A 21,642-nucleotide genomic window follows, 5' to 3' on the forward strand; every position below is an offset into this window, starting at 1 on the left:
TCAGCTCAAGGAACCTGCCCACACTAATGCCGCATGCATTCTGGAACCGAACAGTTCCTGCAGTTTCAATTGCCTCCTCAACAGCCTCACAAATAGATGCATGTGGCAACGAGTAGTACATGTCCTTCAGGTCAATCGAAAACACACTCACCCCCGGAGGACAGTCGCTCATAAGGAAGTCAGATACGTCTTGTGGCCTTCTTACTTGATACGGGTCGTCCACTGACAACAAGGAAAGACACTGCTGCAAGAACAGGCCTACTCGGTGTTGCCAGGAGCCCTTCTCAGACACGATCACTCTGAAAGGGCAACCGTCTTTGTGTGTCTTTGCATTGAAAAACACCTCCAAACAGAGCGCGGTACTTTTCTTCACCGAGGCAGCCAACTTCGATAAGCTCAGCTCTTCACACATTTTCGCTGCTTGCTTCCTCACTCTCTCCGGCTTGACATCTTGCAGCAGGCGAAAGTTCTTCAAAATTGCCTCCTTTGCCTTCTCTTCATACGTTGCCTTAGGCATAACAGCGAAGCCCCCTTCCTTGTCAGAAAGCAACAGACGAAGGCCAGCTTCCCGCAGAAGTGCAACAGTTTTTCTTGGAGAAACCGACGGCTTCTTCCTTGGGGCAGTCTTCAAAATGTCAACACCTTCACTGATACAACGATCAACCTCCTCTGTCCTTGCTCTAGAAACACTGTTTCTGACGCAGGAAAGCAGCTCAAACTTGTCGAGAACTGGCGGAACACAAAACTTTGGCCCGAGACGTAGTGTACTCAATGCTTGGGCAGGGACAGTTGGTGCTCCTACAAGGTGGACTTCCTGTTCAGGGGGGCAACGTTTAGGTCTCTGTCGGATAGAGGTCAAGGTGCTTTGCCACAAGAAGTCGGCAGTTTGCGTAACAACTCGTAGAGCTTGCTGAAAACGCTTCACACCTCCTCCAGGGGCTGCTTCTCTGAAGCAGGAGAGCTGTAGGCAGTCTCTGAAGTAGTCCACCTGGTGCCATGCTTCCAATCGAAGAATGCGACACAAACGGGCCCCGTGTCCTTGGGATGGAGCGAGTGGTCCCACGATCCAGTGAACGTCTTGTGGGATGAAGCCCCGCTTGACTGCGTATCCGTAGAGGCGGGCACGGCAAGTAGCAAGAACGAGCATACTAGTACACAACGAAGAGTTCTGAAGAAACCAAGGAAAAGAGACGCCCGATGTAGAAGAAATTAACTTAAGCAATGGAAGTGTTTGGGCCTGTTGGTTCATACTTCACACAAAAAACAGCGCTCAAGACAGGACAGAAGGAAGGAGGCTACACACACAGCGCTGACTACCAACAAAGTGTTTATTTGCCGCTCAGCAATATAAACGAAAAGGTTACAGCAAGATAAGTGCGGAAAGAATCCAGAAACAAGAAAGAATACATAAAACTTTCCACAAAATGTCTTTTGACGTGGCAAAAGGGGTTTAGTTTAAAGGAGATCTAGCGTTGCCGTGTGTCGCAGGTATGAGAGCCATAAGGAAACTTAATGTAATGGAAGTGTAGTTCAAACTTCCACCGCAGTGGTTACATGTGAACTCATTTGTTTGCAGTGCCCATTATAGCGGGTTGTGAATATACAATGTTAAATTTAATAAAACTGGGCTCATACATGTACTTATCATCACCTAAGGGTTCATAGGTAGCAACATCTCATCGGCTTTCAAAATTTTGTTGCAGGTCACGGATCCAAATCTCTTCTTGCGTTCTCCGAAAAAAAAAAAAAAAGTGTTTGTCAGCGTACACTTTCGAGTACACTTGCCAGCGTTTGTTTACAAAAAAGTGACGAAGTCACGCTCCGAACAAAGAAGCCATCCCAACTTCTTAGCATGTCTTCTCGGTTTCAAAATCGACCCAATGCTGTTACCACCGAGGACATGACGTTGGCAAGCAAAACAATATCTTATTTTTTAAAGACGATAGTCTTTCTTGGGCTACTTAAACCCAGAAATTTTGGTCTGTCTGTATGTCTGTCTGTCCGTCTGTCTGTCTGTGACTCGATTCAGCCACCCGGCCAAAGCAAAACAATGCCTGCGGAATAGTCTTATATAGTCAGAGCTAAAAATACCCGTCTATGTCCGGTGTAATGTTCATACTTGTCAACATTGTTAAAGAAGAACAAGACATTACGCAAATATGAGACAACAAATCAACACAGAAGTGATATTTGCAGTGTTCCTTTATAAAAAATCAAACATGCTTGACTTTTGCGAAATTAAATACTTCATCAACTGCAGAAAAAGAATTCACTCCGCCGTCGCCTGCTGTCGCCCGCGCCACTACAGCTTCTGGCGCCATTTTAAGAAATCAACCGGCAACAGTTACGCAAGGTTCCACTAGATAGGTTTCACGTTCTGCTTGCAACGCACGTGGAGTAGGGAAACGCGGTTCTGTAAACGTTGAAGTATGGCGCCTCGATGAACGCTCGTCTTCACCGTACGGCAGCGTTCGCATCGAGACACCCGGTTTGGAGCAATGGAACGCGGGAAATTTAAAATGATTTAAGGAAACATTTGGCGTATTTACCTTGGGAGGAGCGCAACGCAAGAGGAACAACATGAGAGGTGAGCGGGAAAGCGAAGGGAGGCATTTACTTCGCAAAAGCCAATAAAGACTATCGTCTTTTGATGGCATTTGCAACGAAAGGAGCAGATACGCGGCCAATTTTTGTTTTTTAATAGCGATGCTAAGAATACTTTAGCATATGTGAAATAAACCAAATATATTTTGGTTAAGTTTGCCTTTTTCTATTTTCCTTTTCATTAACAATCAACGTTAACCAAATGCCAATTGACGTCAGAAACTACTGAGCGCAGAGACAACCGTGCTCCATTTTTTTTTTTCCATTTGTCGTCATAACCTGCTGCCCTTCTTTGACGGGGAGGAAACTCCCTGGTGCAACCTCTTGATGTAACCTGGTGGTTAAACACGAGTTCCTCGTTTCTTGTGTCCATGCAGCTACCACATGGAGGTTGAGACAGACAGCGAGGGTTCTGCGGGAGCTTCCCGACTCCGCTACACGCACAAGCTCGCTAGGGGAACCTGCACCGAACGCAACTACGGTTGGTCTCGTCCCCTTAATGGGGTTTGTGTGTGCACCAGTTAGAACCAGTTAAAAGGGGGGGGCCGCAAAGAAAAAAAAATACCAGTTTGGTTGATTAGAAAGACTGCTTTGTCTGGATAGCAACGATACTTATTTTATCGCAAGCTTTGAACAAATAATGGAGGTAGTATTAAAGAAAACGTGTGAAAACTTTTGAAGCAAACACGTGAAAAGAAAACTTTTTTATGATGTCGCAGAACCTTGTTTGTGTGATTGACGGCTGCCGAACTAACTCATCTAAGACATATGAACGGGCAATTGTAGTGGGGCCTCTAGTTCCGTTTGCTTAACCCGCCTGTTCGTAATAAAGTTCTCTCTCTCTCTCTCTTTCTCTCCATTTCTTCATATCACTTAAATGCTAGCATTCAGTTAACACTGTGATAAAAATGTTTTTAGTGCTCGCCTATATGACGTCACTCCAGCCCATCACATGTCACTGTAGTGAATAATTTGAAAGTTTTTCAATACTTGTTGCATTTTTTTCGGTTAGAAACATCTTCTTCCGTGGCTGAAATGGGGCTGAGTGAGGTGCTGAAGTCTGTTTCTTTGAAATTTAACGAGGTTACATTTTGTCTTTATGGGCCCTTTAAAACCAATGAAGTAAGTTGTAAAGGTTGTCTAATAATGGAGTGTAGGATGCGTATGCCACGTTGCCATTTGTCCGGCCAATTTGCTTTCATTTTTTCGTCAAGAAAAGTGTGTTTGAAAGGGCCTTTTTCAAGTGTACCACCATGTACCTACCCTGTCTGTCAACTTGGTGACGTTTGCTGCGACAGTTCACTTTTAGGTCCGTGGGGCTAAATTCACCTGATTGCTGGCATATTTAAACTGTACAACTAACATGTGAACAAACAAACAAAAAGGGTAACATGAGCCACTGAATGTTTGAAAATCAAAATTATAAGTAGTGTGAAAAAAGACTGCAAGTTAGCATAGCGCCATTAAGTTTGTGCGCGTGAGTGGAATGTGGTGTTTTGTCTTTGGCTGCCCATTCAAGATAAACCAAGCTCTCAGCTGTAGAAAAATAGTTAAATAATACATTAAATGGGTTAAACCACTTCATGCAACCACAGAAAGGCTTCAATGAATTCCCTTCAATGTCCCTGTCAACATGCAGATTTGGTGCTTTTTTGGACCTGCAGATTTTATTGTATCGTTATATAAGCAAACACGAGGGGGGGGGGGTTTAAAATAATGCACTTTAATGTCAAAGGCATTGCTTAGTCAAATGAAACCTGTTTCAGGTCCTGTTCAAGGACTTAAATAGCAACCAATGCTAGACTGTGATATTGGAAGGTTACATGCGGTAGTGCACACAAAAGATTCTCAAACGTGGCGTATTCATAATCCTACCAGCTTTAAATGTCGCCTGTCTGGTTCATGCTTTTGGAAGAATTGCTCTGATGGTACGTTTTTTACTATTAGTGTTTTGTTTATTTGTTAGTGTTTGTGTGTGCAATTCTACACAAATGCTTCAATAGTAATGTACTATCACCTTGACCGAATAAGCACACAATGATGCTTATGTTCCTCCCCACACTTTTTGCTAGTGACCTCGTGAAACTTCATCCTTTCTTTAAGCTAATACCAGTTTCAATAGCAAGTGAGGCGGTTGTACAGCGATTGATTGTTAAATTGGGCAATTCCAGTCATTGTAAAGGGTTGTACTATCCGCCAAGAAGTTAAGTGTGATGTTGGTCAGTCTGAGGATTATGGTGCATTTTCAATGGTGCACGGCTTTCGCAGGCTTGAAGCTGGCCGAGATATCACAGGTGCCCAAAGACGTCATGGCAAGGGCCTACGAAGTCTCCAACCAGATCGAGGCCAGCCTTACTGAAGAAGAAAACGTAACTTTTTTGACTCTTCTCCTCAGCTCTTTTCGAAATAGGGTTTTTTACGCATTGTGCACTTCACTGGAAGGCCCCTGTTCAATTCAGACTATCTCGGGATTTTTAAAGGGACACTAAAATGCCGAAACAAGTTGGATTGTACCGTAAATTAAAGTGCCACGAATTCAACTACTGTACTCGTTACATAATAAAGCTGTCACAATTAGACGGCGAGGGGTAGTTTGAGGACCCAAGAAAATGAAAAAGTTTGCACACTAATATAAGGCGACAGTACCAACCAGAAAATTTATTTACATTCCCACCTTCGAAGAAGCACGAAAGGCAGCTACGTAAGCAGAAAGCAGATATTGATACCCGCAACAATCTAACGATCCCTGGCTGTCATCTTGTGGTGCATCACTGCTTTCCTTGCTGCTGTCCACGTTCGTTGTCCTCGATGCCGCTTAATGAGTGTAAAATGCAGAATTTCTTAAACAAAGCTGCCACCACCATGTCCTTGAGGAGCTTGCAAGTCTGCAGTCTGAGGGGGAAGCTGGAGGAACTCTTTATCAACCTCTGTGTACAGCCTTGGCTGGCCTTGAATTGTGTTCCAAAGATGCCGCTATTGGCTGCGAACTCTCGTGCCTTCATCGGCAGCACATCCATTGTCACAGTTTAACAATGTCTTCTGGTTTCTAAGAGAAATTCACTCGGGTGTGCCTAAACTTCGAGAAATGTACTTTTCCGGGCTCCTTGAAATGTTTCTTTTTTTTGTCGCATAGCTTTCAAAGAGGGCCCTTATCGAGGAAAAAATTGCACTCCTCTCCGTCTGACTCACAGCGAGAATGACAGCGGTTTTGTACACCACGAGCTGGAGCTTTGCTTGTTTGCTTTTTTTTTTTTTGTCATTTCAATAACAGTGCGCATTGTTTTCGGGGACGCCGTATTTCTGGCTTGCTCCAATATTCTTGTGCATTGCTTAGTGGCAGCGTCTTACCATGGTGACTTGCCAGCATGCAAAAGTCCTCGTAGGCAGTTCAGTTGGGTCAAATGCCATACAAAACAAACGACCCGCAAAGCCTGCACGCACGTCGGCAGATAAACACTAATTGCAAGTGTGTCATGACATGGCAGCTGCGTTAAAATACAGTCGAATCCCGCTACAACGAAATTGACGGGACGTGCGAAAAATTTCGTTGAAGCGAAAATTCGTTGAGGCGAAATCTGCCCCAACACACCACGGAAAGGCCAGAAAAATGGCCCCGTGCGTTTCCGCAACATTGGCAGCATAATAGAATGTTTAGAAAAAGGAGTGACGCGCAATAACTCATGTTTATTCGGATAACAAACATACCAATGGTTATCTGTTTTTTCACCACCCAAAGAACGCGTTACGGAGGGGGGTGAAGATATGCAGGCGCAAAACGTATCGCCGTACAACAAGGCGTGTCCACCGAGCTGATTACTTGCAGATAGCTGCTAGGCCGTGGGAAGCCCCCCTCTCGCTTGTGGCAGGAGCAGTGCCGTTATCTTATCCTCTGACAGGGCACGGCAGCTACTGACCTTGGCAGGCAAGACGCACGCGCTTGCATTTAACAGGACCGCGCGCTCGCGACTAAGATAGGATGACTAGGCTTCAAGACCAAACGCGCAAACATGATTTTCGCTCTTGGCTATGAAGAATGGTAGAAGGAAAACGGCAAGGACAGCTGCTCACAACGCATACATGACGGCACCGCGCCAGCAGCGGAGCACATTCATGCAATTTCAACTGGATACGGATGGGCTGTAGCTCTGGGGCTCCGCCTTGGCGAAGCGGGCCTGCGCCTCGTGTAAAGACGGCCAGCCACATCGTTATCACCATCAAGCAATGGCGTGCGCCTATGAGTTATTTTTTGTTTTGTTTTGGGTGGCGGTGTGGTCGCAACGCGCATTTTCGGTGAAACTAAGCGTCCTGAATGTATAAAAAGTTACAGATAGCTGGCGCTATGCTTATTTTATTGTAAAATAATTGTTCAAACCCAGCCCAAATCATCGAAAATTTCGTTGAAGCGAAAGCAAGCCTGACAAATGGTTCGTTGTGGCGAGGACTTTGTTGCATTGACTTCTATGGCTAGCTGACGGGGAATTGGAAATATTTCGTTGAAGCGGAAATTTCGTTGAAGCGGCGTTCGTTGTAGCGGGGTTCGACTGTAGTCCGACTTTCAACTTTGCTTGTCGATTGGAATGTGCTAGATTGTCGGTGCTTCTGGCCGTATTTTTTTAAACCTCGGGAGATGTGCTGGGGCCCGTTGGTCACCTCGCATCCTGCAACGGCTGTTTTGCAATTAAAACTGCTCTCTCTCTCTCTCTCTCTCTCTCTCTCTCTCTCTCTCTCTCTCTCTCTCTCTCTCTCTCTCTCTCTCTCTCTCTCTCTCTCTCTCTCTCTCTCTCTCTCTTTTGCTGACAGTGGGTTGATTAGTTCCCAGGAAAACATTTCAATGTATTACAAAGTTAAATATTTGAAAATAATTACATTTTCATGATAAACGTTTGCGTGCGTTTCCCCACACCAGAGTAAGCATCAAAGCTGTTTGCCTCGAAAATAAGGCGGGGAAGGGGGGGGGGGGGGTAGACCTTGAGGTTACCATTTAAAAAAAAAAAAAAAAAAAACACCTTCTGTCTGAATAAACACGGTATACCACTCACAGCGGTTGCTTGTTAACGCAGGAAATGCAAACAGCATCAAAGCAGATGTCGCCCCTGAAACACTTTCCCGTCCTTAAATTTGTGATGTCACAATATGCAAATTGCGAAACAGAATTTGTGAAGCTTGTCTAAGTGTTTTTATGAAACAAACACTGAGGCAGGAACATATAAATTCAAAATATTTAATTTCCACTGAGCTCTTTTTTTATGGAAGGCACAAATTTCTGCCTTTTTAACAAACAGGTTTTTTCACTACAACTGGTTGGAGGATTTTTTCCAACTGTCAATTCTGGTCAGACGTTGTATTGTAGGAACATCTACTGTCACATTGTTTATTTGCCCCGAGTCTAACACAGTTGGCTCCTGCTAGTGGAGGGACGAACTGCACCCAGTTTGGATGCTGCTTTTGCGTCCACGTTGCACACGACACAAGATTTGAATGTGAACATCTTCGACAGAACTCTGTCTGGTCGGGTTTAACTTGAGGGAGAGGCAAATACAGCAACCAAGGGTGTTTATTGAAAGCGGTCCCAACATTTCAGAGCCTACTTGGCTCCTTCATCAAGGGGGACTGTGTAAGACCAGAAGCATCAGTTATAGAAGGTGTCTTCTTTTTCTTTTTTCTTTTACTCGCATCTTGCCCTTGCGCGTCGAAGGCCATGAGCGTAGATGGCGGGAAGGGCTCCTAGGAGTCTGTTCCGGCCTCCCCGAGTCCCTTGTATGGGCCAAAACTAGAGGAGTATTCTTTGTGAAGAATTCGTTTTGGTGCCAGTCAACTGCATGCCTTCGAAGTCAATCCTGTGGTCAGCTTTTTCACGGTGTTTGGCCAATGCACTGTGCTGAATCTCAGACTTGCGAATGTCATTTTTGTGTTGTCGGAGGCTAAAGAAGGAGCCTAGCAAAATGGCGAAATAAGAGTGGAGATGCATGCACACTCATTGTCTTTTTGACAAACACTAAGAACATTCACGCAAACCCGAACCAGTAATGAATGTCTGGACGTTTGTGTGATTGGACATTAAAAAAAACCTGTTACATTCACTGCGTCGCTTCCGATACAATACTTTGTACATCTGTGGTTACTTTTAATGTGCATACTGTCAAAGTCGCGCCTAGCTCTTGTAGGAAGGAGAAGAAAATATCTACACACCACTGTCGAACCTAAAAAATAATTGGCTCATTCCACTTCGCCTGGTGTTTGATTATAGTGAAATCACGAGCATTTTATAAGCCTCCGCTTTTCAAATAGCAGCGTTTTTTGCCACAGTATCTTCTACTTGTGCTCTCACTGCTGTTTTATCAGCCGTGATAGTCCGTGACGGGTGTCATAAGTCAGCAGGAGTATGTGTGACATCGTTTAGTAACATCACTCTTGGCCACATCAGTTATTACGTCAATTTTGGTTTCGGCATCACCTCTGGCATTTACGTAATGTCAGCTGCACTTTAAAGGGACACTGAAGTGAATTTGTCAAGCTCTCGTTTTTGCTTGCACTGCGTAGACTGGCTCAAATTAGCACACTTTTCATCGTTTATCCGGTTGACAAATCGGTAATTATTTTACAAAGCGCGAAAGAAGAAAAACTACCATGTGCGGTTTGCGGCGGCCGCACCAACTAAGGCTGTGACGTTGAGAGGAGGGGCGCCGTGATTGGACGATGCCCAAGGTTAGCAATCACACAAGTTTCGGTTTCGGTTTCGGTTCTGTAAAACATAACCAATGGCTTTGTTGGATGGGCATTCTCAATATCTCAGTAATCATCGTACCGCGCTTCTGCCATGTTGTCGGCTGTAAAATGCACAAGATAAGCCTCCCAGGACGGCTTGTAGTCGTAGCATTCACTAGCCGAGACCTACGCAGTGCATGAACGCCCTCCGCGTACCCGCAGACGCCCAAATGTCATGCGCTTTTCCCCCATATTTGGAGCTTGCCTCCCTCATGCCTGTATCGTAAAAAGCGTGTTCGCACCAGGCCAAGGGTCTGTTCATTCTGGCCTGTGCCCACTGCCTGCAAGCAGTCGGTGCTTATGGCAACAGCACGCCAACGAGAACTCGCTAGCGCGCCAGTGCCAGCCTGCGCGCGTTTTGTGAACTAGTTCGTGTAGCCATGAACGTTGCGGCCCCAAAAAAGGTGAACTCAATATAGAAAACATCGGCGGAAAACAAAAAAGTTAACTTACAAAAAAAAAAAGCACGTACCCGCGGGGATTCGAACTCGTGACTCGCAAAACATTTACGGTGAATTCCTACCGCCCCAGACTGCTAGGCTACGGAGCAGGACGCGAAAGTCTTGCTAATATAGGGTATATATTGTACAACCGGTTTACACTTTTATTTAGTTTTGGCATTTCAAGCCGCTTAGGTGACTATTTGTTGTACTGCGATCGTGCAGTAAGCGTCTCCCGAGTTTCCACAGTAGCTCACGTCTAGCAATTGCATTTCGTAGACGGAAAAGCGTTCCCAGATGCGTAGTCGTGCTGCTGACCGCTGTGCTTGTTCGCCCAGCGTAAAAAAGTGCTTCCCGCACCCTAGTTTTACGCTGTACGGTAAAAATATCAGTTGATTTTATTTGCTTAGTACCTATATTGACTTCGCTGACTTTTCTCCCGCCTTCAAGAGGCCTTATATTTTCCTACTGGCGTACCAGTCAGCGAAGCGTCGCATGTGCAGCGCTTGTGTGAAGCGACCTTGACTTGGAGCTAGATACAGTGTACAAACAAACCAAGTAAAGAAAGGCACATTCTTCCATTCACAAACGTGTCCTGGCTTCGTTTCAACTAAGCGAACGAATTGCGACCAAGCAATTTTTTTTTAACCTCCTTGATTGCGACGACCCGCCGGCGGCCGGCGGACGAAACGCTGGGCCGACTGACTCTGTCGGCCGGGGAGCCGTGCAGTAGCGCAGCCGTGGCGCAGCCAATTGCCAGCTCATCCCCTCCTGACGTCACACGAAAACGCCACAGAAAATGGGCGAGCGTAAAGAGAGGAGGACAGCGTTTTCGAATTAGTTTTTCTACTAAATAAAATCGCGTAAACGCGCCTAGAGTGGCCGAAACATGGCCTGGGGACTCCGGACTACAATTTGCGCTAGTAATCCCGCAATGTTTACATATCACTTCAGTGTCCCTTTAAGATTTGCGCTCGCTGCCTCTCCCATAGTGGATATACTTTTCAAACAAGTAGCCTGGATGTGGCCTCTTTATCTGCCCAACCCTATTGGGAATCACAGGTTGTGTATAACGTTATTTTCATCAGCAGACATTGTTGGCGTTGTGTTTACTTTCACTGTAAAGGTGGCTTCTCCCCAAGGAATTTCGAAGCAAGCGTATTGTGCTTTCACACCAATGATTGCCACACACTGCTGCTTGCTGCCTCACATCAATTTAGCAAAAGTGACATTTATGAAGGGGTTTATAGTGGGCGTCTTACCCTGTCCCATGCATTGAAGACGATAATGGGAATATCATTTTTGTTACCTAATATCCTGTTTGGAATGAACGGCTATGCTTGTGTGTGAGAAAGCTGGTACTTCTGATTGGAACAGAAGCCGTCAGTGTGGTAAGCGTACCATGCCTTCAAGTGATAGCCCCAGACGGTAATTTATTTTGCAGGTTCATCGAGAACTTCAACTTCCCTCTAATGTAGCTGAGAATGGCCTACGTAGCCACATAAATGTTCACTGTTGTATCTGCAAGTAAATTAAGTGGCGTGTGGTAAAGCTTGGCTGGCGCGAGCTGGCGTGCTCTGCAAGCTGACCATATGAAATATTGTGAGGGAACAACGAAAATGCCGTCCAGCAGAAAGGGAAATTTTTATTTTTATACTTTTTCTTAATAACGCACAACCTTCAACCTTGCCCCAGGGCTGCTGCAGCTTTTCACGATTACAGGTGAGAGGTAGCTTATTAAGTTATACGCAGGAAAGTTAACTTCCGTCGCGGCATCCTTGGGGACAATGCCAACACTCGTGGACTTGGTCATTGTGGCTCATTTTGTCGTGCCCTTTTTGTGTACTCCGCGCAGCATTGTTATGCTAGACTGTGTCCAGGAGGTCGCCACAGCCTGTTTCGTTTGACCTAACCTGCACCAAGCATGTGCTAAACCTGCCTTTCTGATTTTTATAGCACAAAAAAAAGGGCAACTTAAAAAAATGGGTGCAAATATGTGCACTAATTTAAATACAGCAGAAATATTTTTTTGTAGACATCCCGAAACATTGCACTGTAAAGTCCCAAAACCTATTACACACTCTTTACAGTCCCCGAGCCACCACTAGCCACACACGTCCAGAGCTGCTTCATATTCACGAAACAAAATACGATTGACCCGGATGCAGTCCAAAAAAATTACACCATCTTCCCGAGGGGAACCCTGAGGTGATGCGAAGCATCGCAGAGTCCCAATCCAAGCCAAGCCAATCGAATCCAATCCAATGCCCTTCGCGAGAGAGTGTTCGCTATCGGAGAGGAGAGGGGGTGAGCGGCGGAGAGCGCAGCTGGCGCGGTGAGGAGAATGGGGGAGGGGTGGACGCCGACAACAACGCCGGATGGATGCAGGGACAAGGCGAGTGAATGAGATGCGTCGCATCTAAAAAGTACACGAAATGGCTGTATCCTGGTGGCCAGTGGTGATCACGAGATTGGCGGCGCCTGGCCTCCGCGATTTGCTGCCGGCGGCGCGCCGTTGCTCCGGCCGTCCCATTCGGCGCGGAAGCAAAGGGAGCGGTGTAATTTTGCTAACTCCGACACACGCCACGAGGCGGCGCCGTTAGTCTAAGGTTGAAGCGAGGCTCGTCTGGCCGACGCTGCCTGCGCCTTGAGTTGTAAATCAGCCTTCGTTGTCGCGTCTTCGGGATAGAAAACTCTCAATATGTGGTCTATGTATTTTGACTCGATCCTACAAGTACAAAGTTGCTTAAAGGCCAACTGCACTCAAAATTTCGACCTCTTAAAAACCCTATTTTCGTATAGTCTGCTTAAAAAGAAAGCAGCATGCAAAATACAACAGCTGAAATACGCGCGTGGACGCCGCAAGCGGTCTGCAAAAATCGGCGATTTTGAAACCGAAACCGAGGAGAACGCGGCCATTGCAGTGACGTTGCAGCCGTCCAGCGAGCGGCCGGACGGTCATGGAGGTTCCTCCATGCGGACGGTCACCAGCTCGGGGGAATGTCTGCGCGCAAGCTCAACGCGCGCGCGGGGGCGCACGGAGCAGCACATGGGTGAAGCGTGCGCAGCAGAGATCGACCGGTTCTCCAGCTGCGTGGCTGGCCAGAGGAAGAAGCTCCCGTCGACTGAAACGTCACAGGCGCGTCATGGCTGTTTTCGCGATCCGCCGGCAGGTGCAGCGTGGTCTGCGGCGGAGCTTTTTTAAACGCTTCTGACTGATTAACGAGGCGTTTCATGGGGTTACCACTTGGGTCCCAGCTGATTTTGGGGTACGTACTACGCACTGATCTCCACTTAGTTGCTGGATGGCGCTTCGCCGCTGTCGCGGCCGGGCGTGCGCACGGCCACCGGAAGTTCAACGGCTCGTCCCGGAAGTCAGGCGTCTGCTACGCTTCTCAACCGCTGATAAGCGTTCCCATTGCCGCATTTTGGCATTTTTTTCTCACTTTATTGCATTTTGGCTATACACATCGCGTTCAGATCGCAACTTATGGTATACCGAAATATGCGACGTTAATATGAAGCAGAATTTAATTGCAAAGGAGAACGAAAATGTCACTTCGTTCTTGGTTTGAGAGGAGACGACGCAGCTCTAACGGGATTTATGCTAGAAATTTATGCTAGGGATTTATGCTAGAAAGAAAACAACGTGGGCACGGCGTCAGGCAGTAGCCGAGTTCGTGCGCCCATTCTGTCAAAACAGTTGTCAGTAAAGTGGTCACTGCAGAGCCTGCTGCCTGGGGATGGAGAGCTAGTTACACGGGCAAACTGCGGGACAAAACCGCAGTTTGCTGCGTTACAGGACAGACGAAACTGCGGTTACGTCGCCAACCATGGTTAACGCAAACTGAGCTTGGCCACCTCAGTTCGGTCACGCTAACCGCAGTTTCCACAGCCGCAGTGGCCGCAGTGCTCAAAATCGCACAATTCAGTTCGGACGCAAGTGGCGGCGCATCAGCGGAGGCGAAAAAAAAGAAAAAATCACCTGGCGTTCGGAAGAGACGAAGGTTCTCAAATAGCGGGCGCCCCAAAGCTGTCCCCAAGACGCGCTTGCGTTCTTTGCATCGCTCTCGCAATCAGCGCGACTGCCCTTCAGCAGCGGCTCGTTTCCCGATCCGCCCGATCAACTACGACAAAAGCCGTGCTAATTTTGTAAATTCCGCGCGTCGTCCGCCAAAAATGGATATCTTGAAGCGTTTTCAGCACTCGGAAACAATCGGCGCGCGCGTCGGGCCGTGCCTGTGAACACGCCGGCGCGCCTGACCGCACGGCACTGCTTGCGGCCCGAACTGGCCCAGACCACGGCAGCAACAGCTTATCGCATCGCCACTCTTCGAAATCAATCTGATCGCGGAAAAGAACTTCCGCATGCGAGAAAATGAATGTTAGTGCGGTGAAAAATTGTGCAATGGACTGTAATTTGCAGTTGTAGAGATAGCGGTGGTCGAATATCTACCGCGATGCTAAGCTGAAAGTTCCCAACACCGAACAGACCTAAGCAAACCAGCCGGTTGCGAGTTGTTGGGGAAGCCCCTCTTCTCGCTGCGCACGAGTGCGTTGCGTTTGTGTCAGAAGCGAATGCTTTAACGATATTTCTTTTTGTCTACACTGCTTCTCTTTTGTTTTTTGTCGTGAAGTTAAAAGTGTGGTAATTTATTTTTTTTTTTTTGCGCTCATAATCAAGTGACTGCGGTCACCAAACTTGCAATTTCGCGTGTAACAACCAAAACCGCAGTTTGCGATAACTGCGGTTAAAGTTTAGAACCATGGTTAAACCTAACTGCGGTTACTTTCGCCGTGTAACTAGGGTATAAGTTTGGGTGGTTTGCCACCCAACGCCGGTATAAATCCAGCTTAGAGCGAGGGAATCTGCGTAACAAGAGCCGCAGCTTAAAAACGACACTGATTTGACATTTGCGTTTCGCTGCGTATCGCGCACGTCGTACAGAATATTGTAATACTTCCAAGTGGAACGTCTTCTCAGACGACTAATCAGGGGCGGTATTCCCGTGTTTTGTCCCTTTTGTGTCCCTTTCAAAAATGTCCCTTTTGAGCGAGCCCTGATTGGCTAAAAGCGAACACCCGGATTTGACGCCTTGCAAGCACGGCGGAGCTATGAGCCGGGGCTACTCGGAGCAGACGATTTGGAGCAGACGATTTTTCGTCGCCTTATTGTTGGTTCGCTCGCAGAACAATAAACACATAAAAGATACTCTGATACGGTTTGAGTTCTTTAAAATGCGTTTGCAAGAATAGTTACGGTATTTGAATCAAAGGCCTACTGCTTAACCGGAAGTACGTCACGATGAAAGGGACGCAAAAGGGACGTTTTCAAAAGGGACAGTTACGAGAATACCGCCCCTGTTCTGCTTGTGCAATTGATGGCGCAATAAGCAGGCATTTTTGGCGGAATGCGTGCGAAACCAGCCCATGCGTAGCATGCGCTATGCTGGAACGGCCCGACTTCCGGGACGAGCGCTCGAACTTCCGGCGGCCGTGCGCCGGAGAGCTCGAAGCGCCATCCAGCAACCCTAGTGGAGATCAGTGGTACTACGCATTAAAAATAAATATGGCCGAGGTGAAATTTGAGTGCAGTTGGCCTTTAAAGGAGTACTGACACGAAATTTCTCGCTTTCAGTTTTTATGCTGTAAAGAATACCTATTGGCCCAGTAATTACGAAAATCGAACCGAAAGCCGTCAACCGCCAACCAGAATTAATTATAGCAAGTTTATTGCAACCAGTTTCAAATTTGGTCGCCGCGCGGGAAAATGGCTGTTCGAAGGCCAGCTTGCAAGTGGGCCAGCCTTACGTCACGGTCTCACCCGTGACGTCAGGGACGTTCGCCGCAGCGTCTGCTAGGATTGCACATGGTCAGCACTTGACATGGTCAGCTCGCAGTCGACATGTCGTCTGAATCGTCAGACTCTGATGAGTCGCTGCCACCCGACAGACAGAACCACTTTATTTGGCCAGGCGATTAGGCCGGCGATGTCTTCGCCGTCGTCTGTTTTTTTAATATCACTGCGGCTCGAACCGGCGCAGACCGTGATAGCAACAGCTTGTCGCCACTCTTCTAATCAATCTGATCGCGCAAAAGAAGTTCCACATGCGAGAAAGTAGATGTTAGTGTGTTGAAAATTGTGCTAGGGGTTGTTATCAGCGCTGAATTTAAAAGTGGCGTTCAGATATTTGCCGCGATGGTAAGCCTACGCTGACCGGAAGCGGCGGGCGATTGGGACGGCCGGAGCAACGGCGCGCCGCCGGTAGCCGATCGCGGAGGCCACGGGCGGCGGGAGCGGCTGTGTCGCGTTTGTCGCTACACTCTCGGGCCCCCTCCCCCGCGTTTCCGCTGCTGCTGCGCCGCGCCCCTTCTGCTGTTACGATACGGGACCGAGCCAACCGAGCATCGACGCCGCACTCTCTCCACCCTTCTCCCCATGGAGGAAAGAAAAGTTTAGGAGGGAGCGTCACGTGACAATCGTGAAGCCTAGTCATAAAAAATAAAAAGGAAAGACTGATGGGAGGTGTTCTATTCACGTGACAGGCAAGCGGTAGTTCTTTGCGCCCATGGCCTCCATGTTTGCGCCTCATGTGGCCCTTCGCCGACGCTGCGTGCGTGCGCCTATCCGTTTGGTTGCCGGGACGTCCGCGTATTCGAGTTTCGGCGACGAGTCGTTGCGCGCAGCTCTGCCTGCAACCCGAAACGCGCAGCGGCCTGATCGTGCGGGCAAAGTGGTCGGACGGGAGAGGCAGAAAACATCTTTGTTTACTCGAGCTTTCGGACCCGTCGAAGTTCACGCCGCAGTCGGCAGTCGGAGAGTTGTGTGCCGCCGCCGCCGCGTGCACAAGTGGAGATTATCTTTTCAACTTTGCCGCTCAGGCAAAGTTGAAAAGATGAACTATTTCAACCCTTTCTTTAACCATTTATTACCAAGGCGCAGTCAGTCCAAAATTCAGCAAGGTCCCTTCCAGACGTAATTAGCATTCGTTTTTTTTTTTTTTCATATACGTATCGCACCGATCGAGCGGTCCTCAGCGGACAAACAGCCGGCGTACTGCTTGCGACGCGAGGTGGTCACACCCAACATAAGGGTTCTGAACCCTTTGTTTTATAGTGCACTGAAGTAGATAAAAACGCACCACCACGCCGGAGCACCGAAAAGGCGAACGTATGCAAAAGCGCGCGCGAGCGAAACCAAAGCTAATCTCACCACCTCCCCGCCGACACGACACTCGTTACGCGCGATAATTCAGCAGAATGCCAAACGCAAACGTCACAGCACACCTGGCAAACACCGCGCAGCTGTAGGCCGCTCCATGCTTGTGAATGTTTACGGCGGCGCGTTCGAGCGATCCAACGTCAGAAGAGAAATTCGGCTTGCAGCTCGTGTGGGGGCTTCTTAAGAATGCGATCGAAGTCTCGCCTTGCTTTGAACAGCGACAGCGGCAGTACTTCCACGATACGAAGCTTGGAGCGCAACGCTGGCGAACAATCTTGTACGGCGCCTTCGGCGACGGTATAGTGCCTGACGGCGCCCGCCTCCATCTCCACCGGCAGCCAGCCGGAGCCACTAAATGCTACCGCGGGCCTGAGCGTGGTGGATTTTCCATAATGCATTGCGCGGGAGGAGCCCGAGGAGAGGAGAAAGCGGCGTCAGAGGAGGTTGGCTTGCCGAAGCTGGGCCGCCTGACGTCATGCTCCCTCCTAACATTTTTCTTCCTCCATGCTTCTCCCGCACCCCGCTTAGCACCCCGGGTACTGCCGCGCCCTCTCTCCCTACTCGGATTTTTGTTCGCGGACATTTCCTAGCTCTAGTACTCCTCCGGGGAACGCATGGGAAGGGTGGGGGCGGATACCGAGGTTAGGCAAACAGTTTCGCTGTAAAAGCAATCAACAGTCGGCGGTGCAAGGGAGCGATTCCTGGTGTCCTAGCCACGGCGTGCACGCAGCACCGGTAAAAGACGTTCGTACGACCCTCTATTTACCCAGCAAGCTGCAATACTGTTCATGCCGTTCACCACAGCTGCAGCCTGCATGGGCGCTGCAGCATATGAAGCCGCTGCTCCTTTTTGTATTTGGCTGTGCCTTCTGTAGAAGAAAAAAAAAGCATCAACACGCGCGTTCGTAGGATCTAACCCCCCTTTTTGCATATGTCCCATATTTCTTGCTGTGATATGAAGTGCCATTCTGCCCAAGTTTGTATTCTTTTGTGCTGCTCTCCGCAGCTGTTTCCTGATGGGGTATAATCGCTTTGCCGCCGCTGCGCGCGAATGTACGTCATAGAAAACAAACGCGCCTACACGACCGGCATGATCCCGCATATGCCTACCCGACTTATATCCGAAATTCTCAGTTGTAGTTTTTTTTTTTTTTTTTTTGCGGATCATCGTCAGCCCACAGGACGAAAGCCTCTACCTCTCCTCTCTCGCGATTCCCGAATTCAAATTTGCTTGCGAACTCTCATATAAAAGGAAGTTTGCTGACTCACTGATGACGTCCGTGCGCACCACAAAACGCACTGCAGGAAAGCCAACTTTTTCTGCCGACGATGATGGTCGGGGGGGGGGGGGGGGGGTGAAAAAACGCTTCCCGTTCTCGGAATCGAACCTGGGTCCCTGGGTCCCTCGCGCTTTGAAGCCGACAACGTGGGGACCACGTAAGTCCCTATGCCTGCCGTGCGGTGCCGTCAGGGTTAACAGCCCGGCGCCGCGGACACGGGATGCCGGCTCGGTGGCAAAGCCGCGCGAGCGACTTCCCGTCGGCGATCACAGCGCACGGAGCGCCGACCCCCTTGCGGCCAGCTCCACGTCCGGCACCCTCCTCCCCCTCTGGAGAAGACCCTTCTCTCCCAACCGAGGTGACATAGGAACGCGAGTTGAGTTGCTTTCTGCGGTGGTCTGGAACCGCGCGGGTCAGGCAAGAGAATGGATGTTCCTCGACCCCGAGACGAGGCGAGTCGGCGGCCACACACGGCTTGTGCTCGTAAAGACTTCGGGTCCTTTCGATTCACCCTGCACATCTTGAACCAGTTCACAGCGGTGCAAAGCCGGTTCCGCCATCCTGCATAATCGGCCTAACCAGACCTGCACTTTTTTGTCTGCTTGTGCAGACTGCACCCCCTCGGCAGGGAGTACCGCCTGGTACCGCCATGGGTCACATAAACTGGCGATCCCCTGCCGCCACTTTTTTAGAGGGTAGGACATTCCTGATCTGGCAACCATGGTAGCTCCGCCGAAAAATGGCGGGAAAATTTGCGGGTACGCCAGCCGAAGTGCTACCCACCATTGAAACGAACGGCGAAGTGCTGCACCGCCTGATCTGGCTCACGTGGTGCAGGTGAAACGAACGGACCCTTCGTCTCCCACCCAAGGTCAGGACGGCCTGTCCTGTGCGTGTTCCATATTATGACCGATCAATAAAACGTGGTTTGTCGGCATCGCCTGCCTCCGAGCGCATCCTTGGTGAGTAACGATCCTCAGCGGTGCCCCGCGGTGGGGCTTTGGTTCTCGTGTTCTAGCTACGGTCCACTTGTAGCCGCGACCCCCACAACGGCTATCCAATTGCGCCATTCGGACACATTCCAAACAGTTTGGATTTGGAGAGGGGTGCGTGGACGTGCAAAATTGGAGAGAGAGAGAGATCCATTATTTCGGCAGGAAGACTGTAGGTCAAGTGGGAGTAGAAAGTAGGGTATTTGTGGCTTGTGACATTTTTGAGCGGGCAAATCGAACAGAAACAGGTGGGCTCCTTGAGAAGGCGGGAGAGGCCACGTGGCCGGGATGAGGAGAGCAGGATCACGGCTCTAAACTGATCGCTCTAGACCGCTTTCTAGAGAATAGTGTGCAATTAAAGTCAGCGTATGCACATGAGGGTCGATGTATAACGAGGGGGCATTTGGAGGAGGGTTGAAGGTTCTGTAACGCGTAAATTTCGGACACTGACAAATTAGGTGCTGGAGGTTGGCGGGTGTGGGGGAGGCGCAGAAGGGACATCGAGGTGGCAGGGATGGGGTGCACCATTTACAGAAGGTATCTGGGGTAAGGCTCGCATTGGCAAAATATTTGTGAACGAAAACTTAGGCTGATCTTGGGAGCGGGAAGAGCGGATCAATAGCCGGTTAGAGTGAGAGCCTTAAGGTTTTTTTTTTTTTTTTTTTTTTTTTTTTTTTTACCGTAAGAGCTGTATCGCTGGCGGTAGTGACTCAGAAGGTGGAGGAGCCAACTTGGGTAGCAGCGGAGGCTTAGAGGCTTGCGCTCCCGTGCAGCCGAGTGCACTGCCGGGTTCCCCGGTGATCATGCACTTCTCCGACGACGAAAACGGTTGAGTGCGAAGCTTGCTTCGTGCGAAATTAAGTGGCGAAAGGTCAAAGTCAAAACCGCTGTGATCAAAAGAGCAAACTGCGTGCGAGTCAAAGTCGAAGCTCATCGAGTCAGAGTCTAAACCGTCTGCGAGTCAAAGTCCAAACTCAGATGACAACTGAGGAATACCTTACGAGAGAGCTTCGCATTCAACCTTCGCCATCGTTGGACAGATAGAGTGCGGGATTTTTTTAGTGCCTCCATCCGGTCGCCTTTCTTTCCATACTTATTTTTAGATACTAAAGTCTCCTTCATTAGCTGGATAATCAGGTAATATTAAAGGAGTACTTAGACGAAATTTCAAAGCTAAGATAACTATGTAAAATTCTTCCTTTTTATCTGGAGATATCTCCGAGCACGTTTCAACAGTAACTATTCAGTATCACAGATTTTAAATCCATTGTAATCTTTGCCCGCACGAGAAAGCCCCGAGCGGGCCAGCATGACATCATCTGCTCCTTGCCCCAAACTGCCGACGTCGGGGCTCCCGTGACGTAGCCGACGCACTGGCTGAGGTTGGCGCGCGCTGCTACGCCGTGTGTACACGTCATGGTTTTGGGACTGACGTCATGCTGCGCGGTCGCGTGGGAATGGTGAAAACCTTGGCCAGTCTTGGCGCGCGCGCGCCCAGATCGGCAGCGTGGCCTGGCGCGGCGACAAGAATGGTGACGTCAGGGCCGCCCTCTTGTCATGGCGGCCGCTCGGCGTTCGCTTTGTCGAAACCGAAACTGACACGCATAAACGACGTCGTAAATGATTGTTTACGCTGCGATCGATCGTATAATGTGCTATTCTATGATAAGTGGGCTGGTAAGCACCCGTAGCAGCGAGAAAAAAACGTAACACGAAAATTTCGTGTCAGTACTCCTTAAACTCTCTGGGGTTTTTACAAACCAGAAAACAACAAAGATTAAATCAGTTCCGCTAAACGTGAAAGCTGTCATGTGCGGAGCAGTGACTCGCCAGAGGGGCTGCTGCGCCCTCTTTTGACTAGTTTCGGTATCAGGCTGGCGTCGATACCGAAAGTAGTCCAGAGAGGGCGCCGCAGCCCCCAAAGAGGCCTAGGAAAAGACATTGAATTGAGTTTTCGTTAATTTTGGTAATTAATGCGTCATTTCGTGATTTCTTTCCTTATTTCATGTTTTTGCGTACTTGTTTGCGGCCTAGCAGCGGCAGCCGCCGTGCCGACGGCGCAGCAAAAATCACCCACAAGTTCCAACACAAGAAACGCGTGCCTCTAGCGGAATGGGACTGACATCGGCTTCGTAACGCGAGGGACCGACGAGGGGAAGCGGTGATCTTATCGGAGAACCAGAACTGGCGGAGAAAATGCAAGGGATACATGCCCCGATTTAACCTTCGTAAAGGAGGAAGAAGACGTCGTGTGGACAAATTTAGGAGAAAATTTGGGCAGTGATCACTCGATAATTAGTATCTCAATCCGGACTGTCCAATTTCGGAGGCGTCTCGGG

General features: G+C 48.9%; 1 protein-coding gene across 2 annotated transcripts in view; it reads left to right on the forward strand.

The window, feature by feature from the left end:
• Positions 1-21,642, forward strand: part of LOC144159371 (mutS protein homolog 4-like) — a 51,626-nt gene that overhangs the window by 21,377 nt on the left and 8,607 nt on the right. For both annotated transcript variants that reach the window (XM_077690808.1, XM_077690807.1), the window contains exons 10-11: positions 2,982-3,085; positions 4,873-4,973. In XM_077690808.1, coding sequence (XP_077546934.1) covers positions 2,982-3,085; positions 4,873-4,973 — 205 coding nt within the window. The remainder of the gene's footprint in view (positions 1-2,981; positions 3,086-4,872; positions 4,974-21,642) is intronic.

The sequence above is a fragment of the Haemaphysalis longicornis genome, unplaced genomic scaffold (assembly GCF_048455015.1).
Source record: "Haemaphysalis longicornis isolate Haplotype H1 unplaced genomic scaffold, Haemaphysalis longicornis Haplotype H1 scaffold_10, whole genome shotgun sequence".
Classification (NCBI taxonomy): Eukaryota; Metazoa; Arthropoda; class Arachnida; order Ixodida; family Ixodidae; genus Haemaphysalis; species Haemaphysalis longicornis.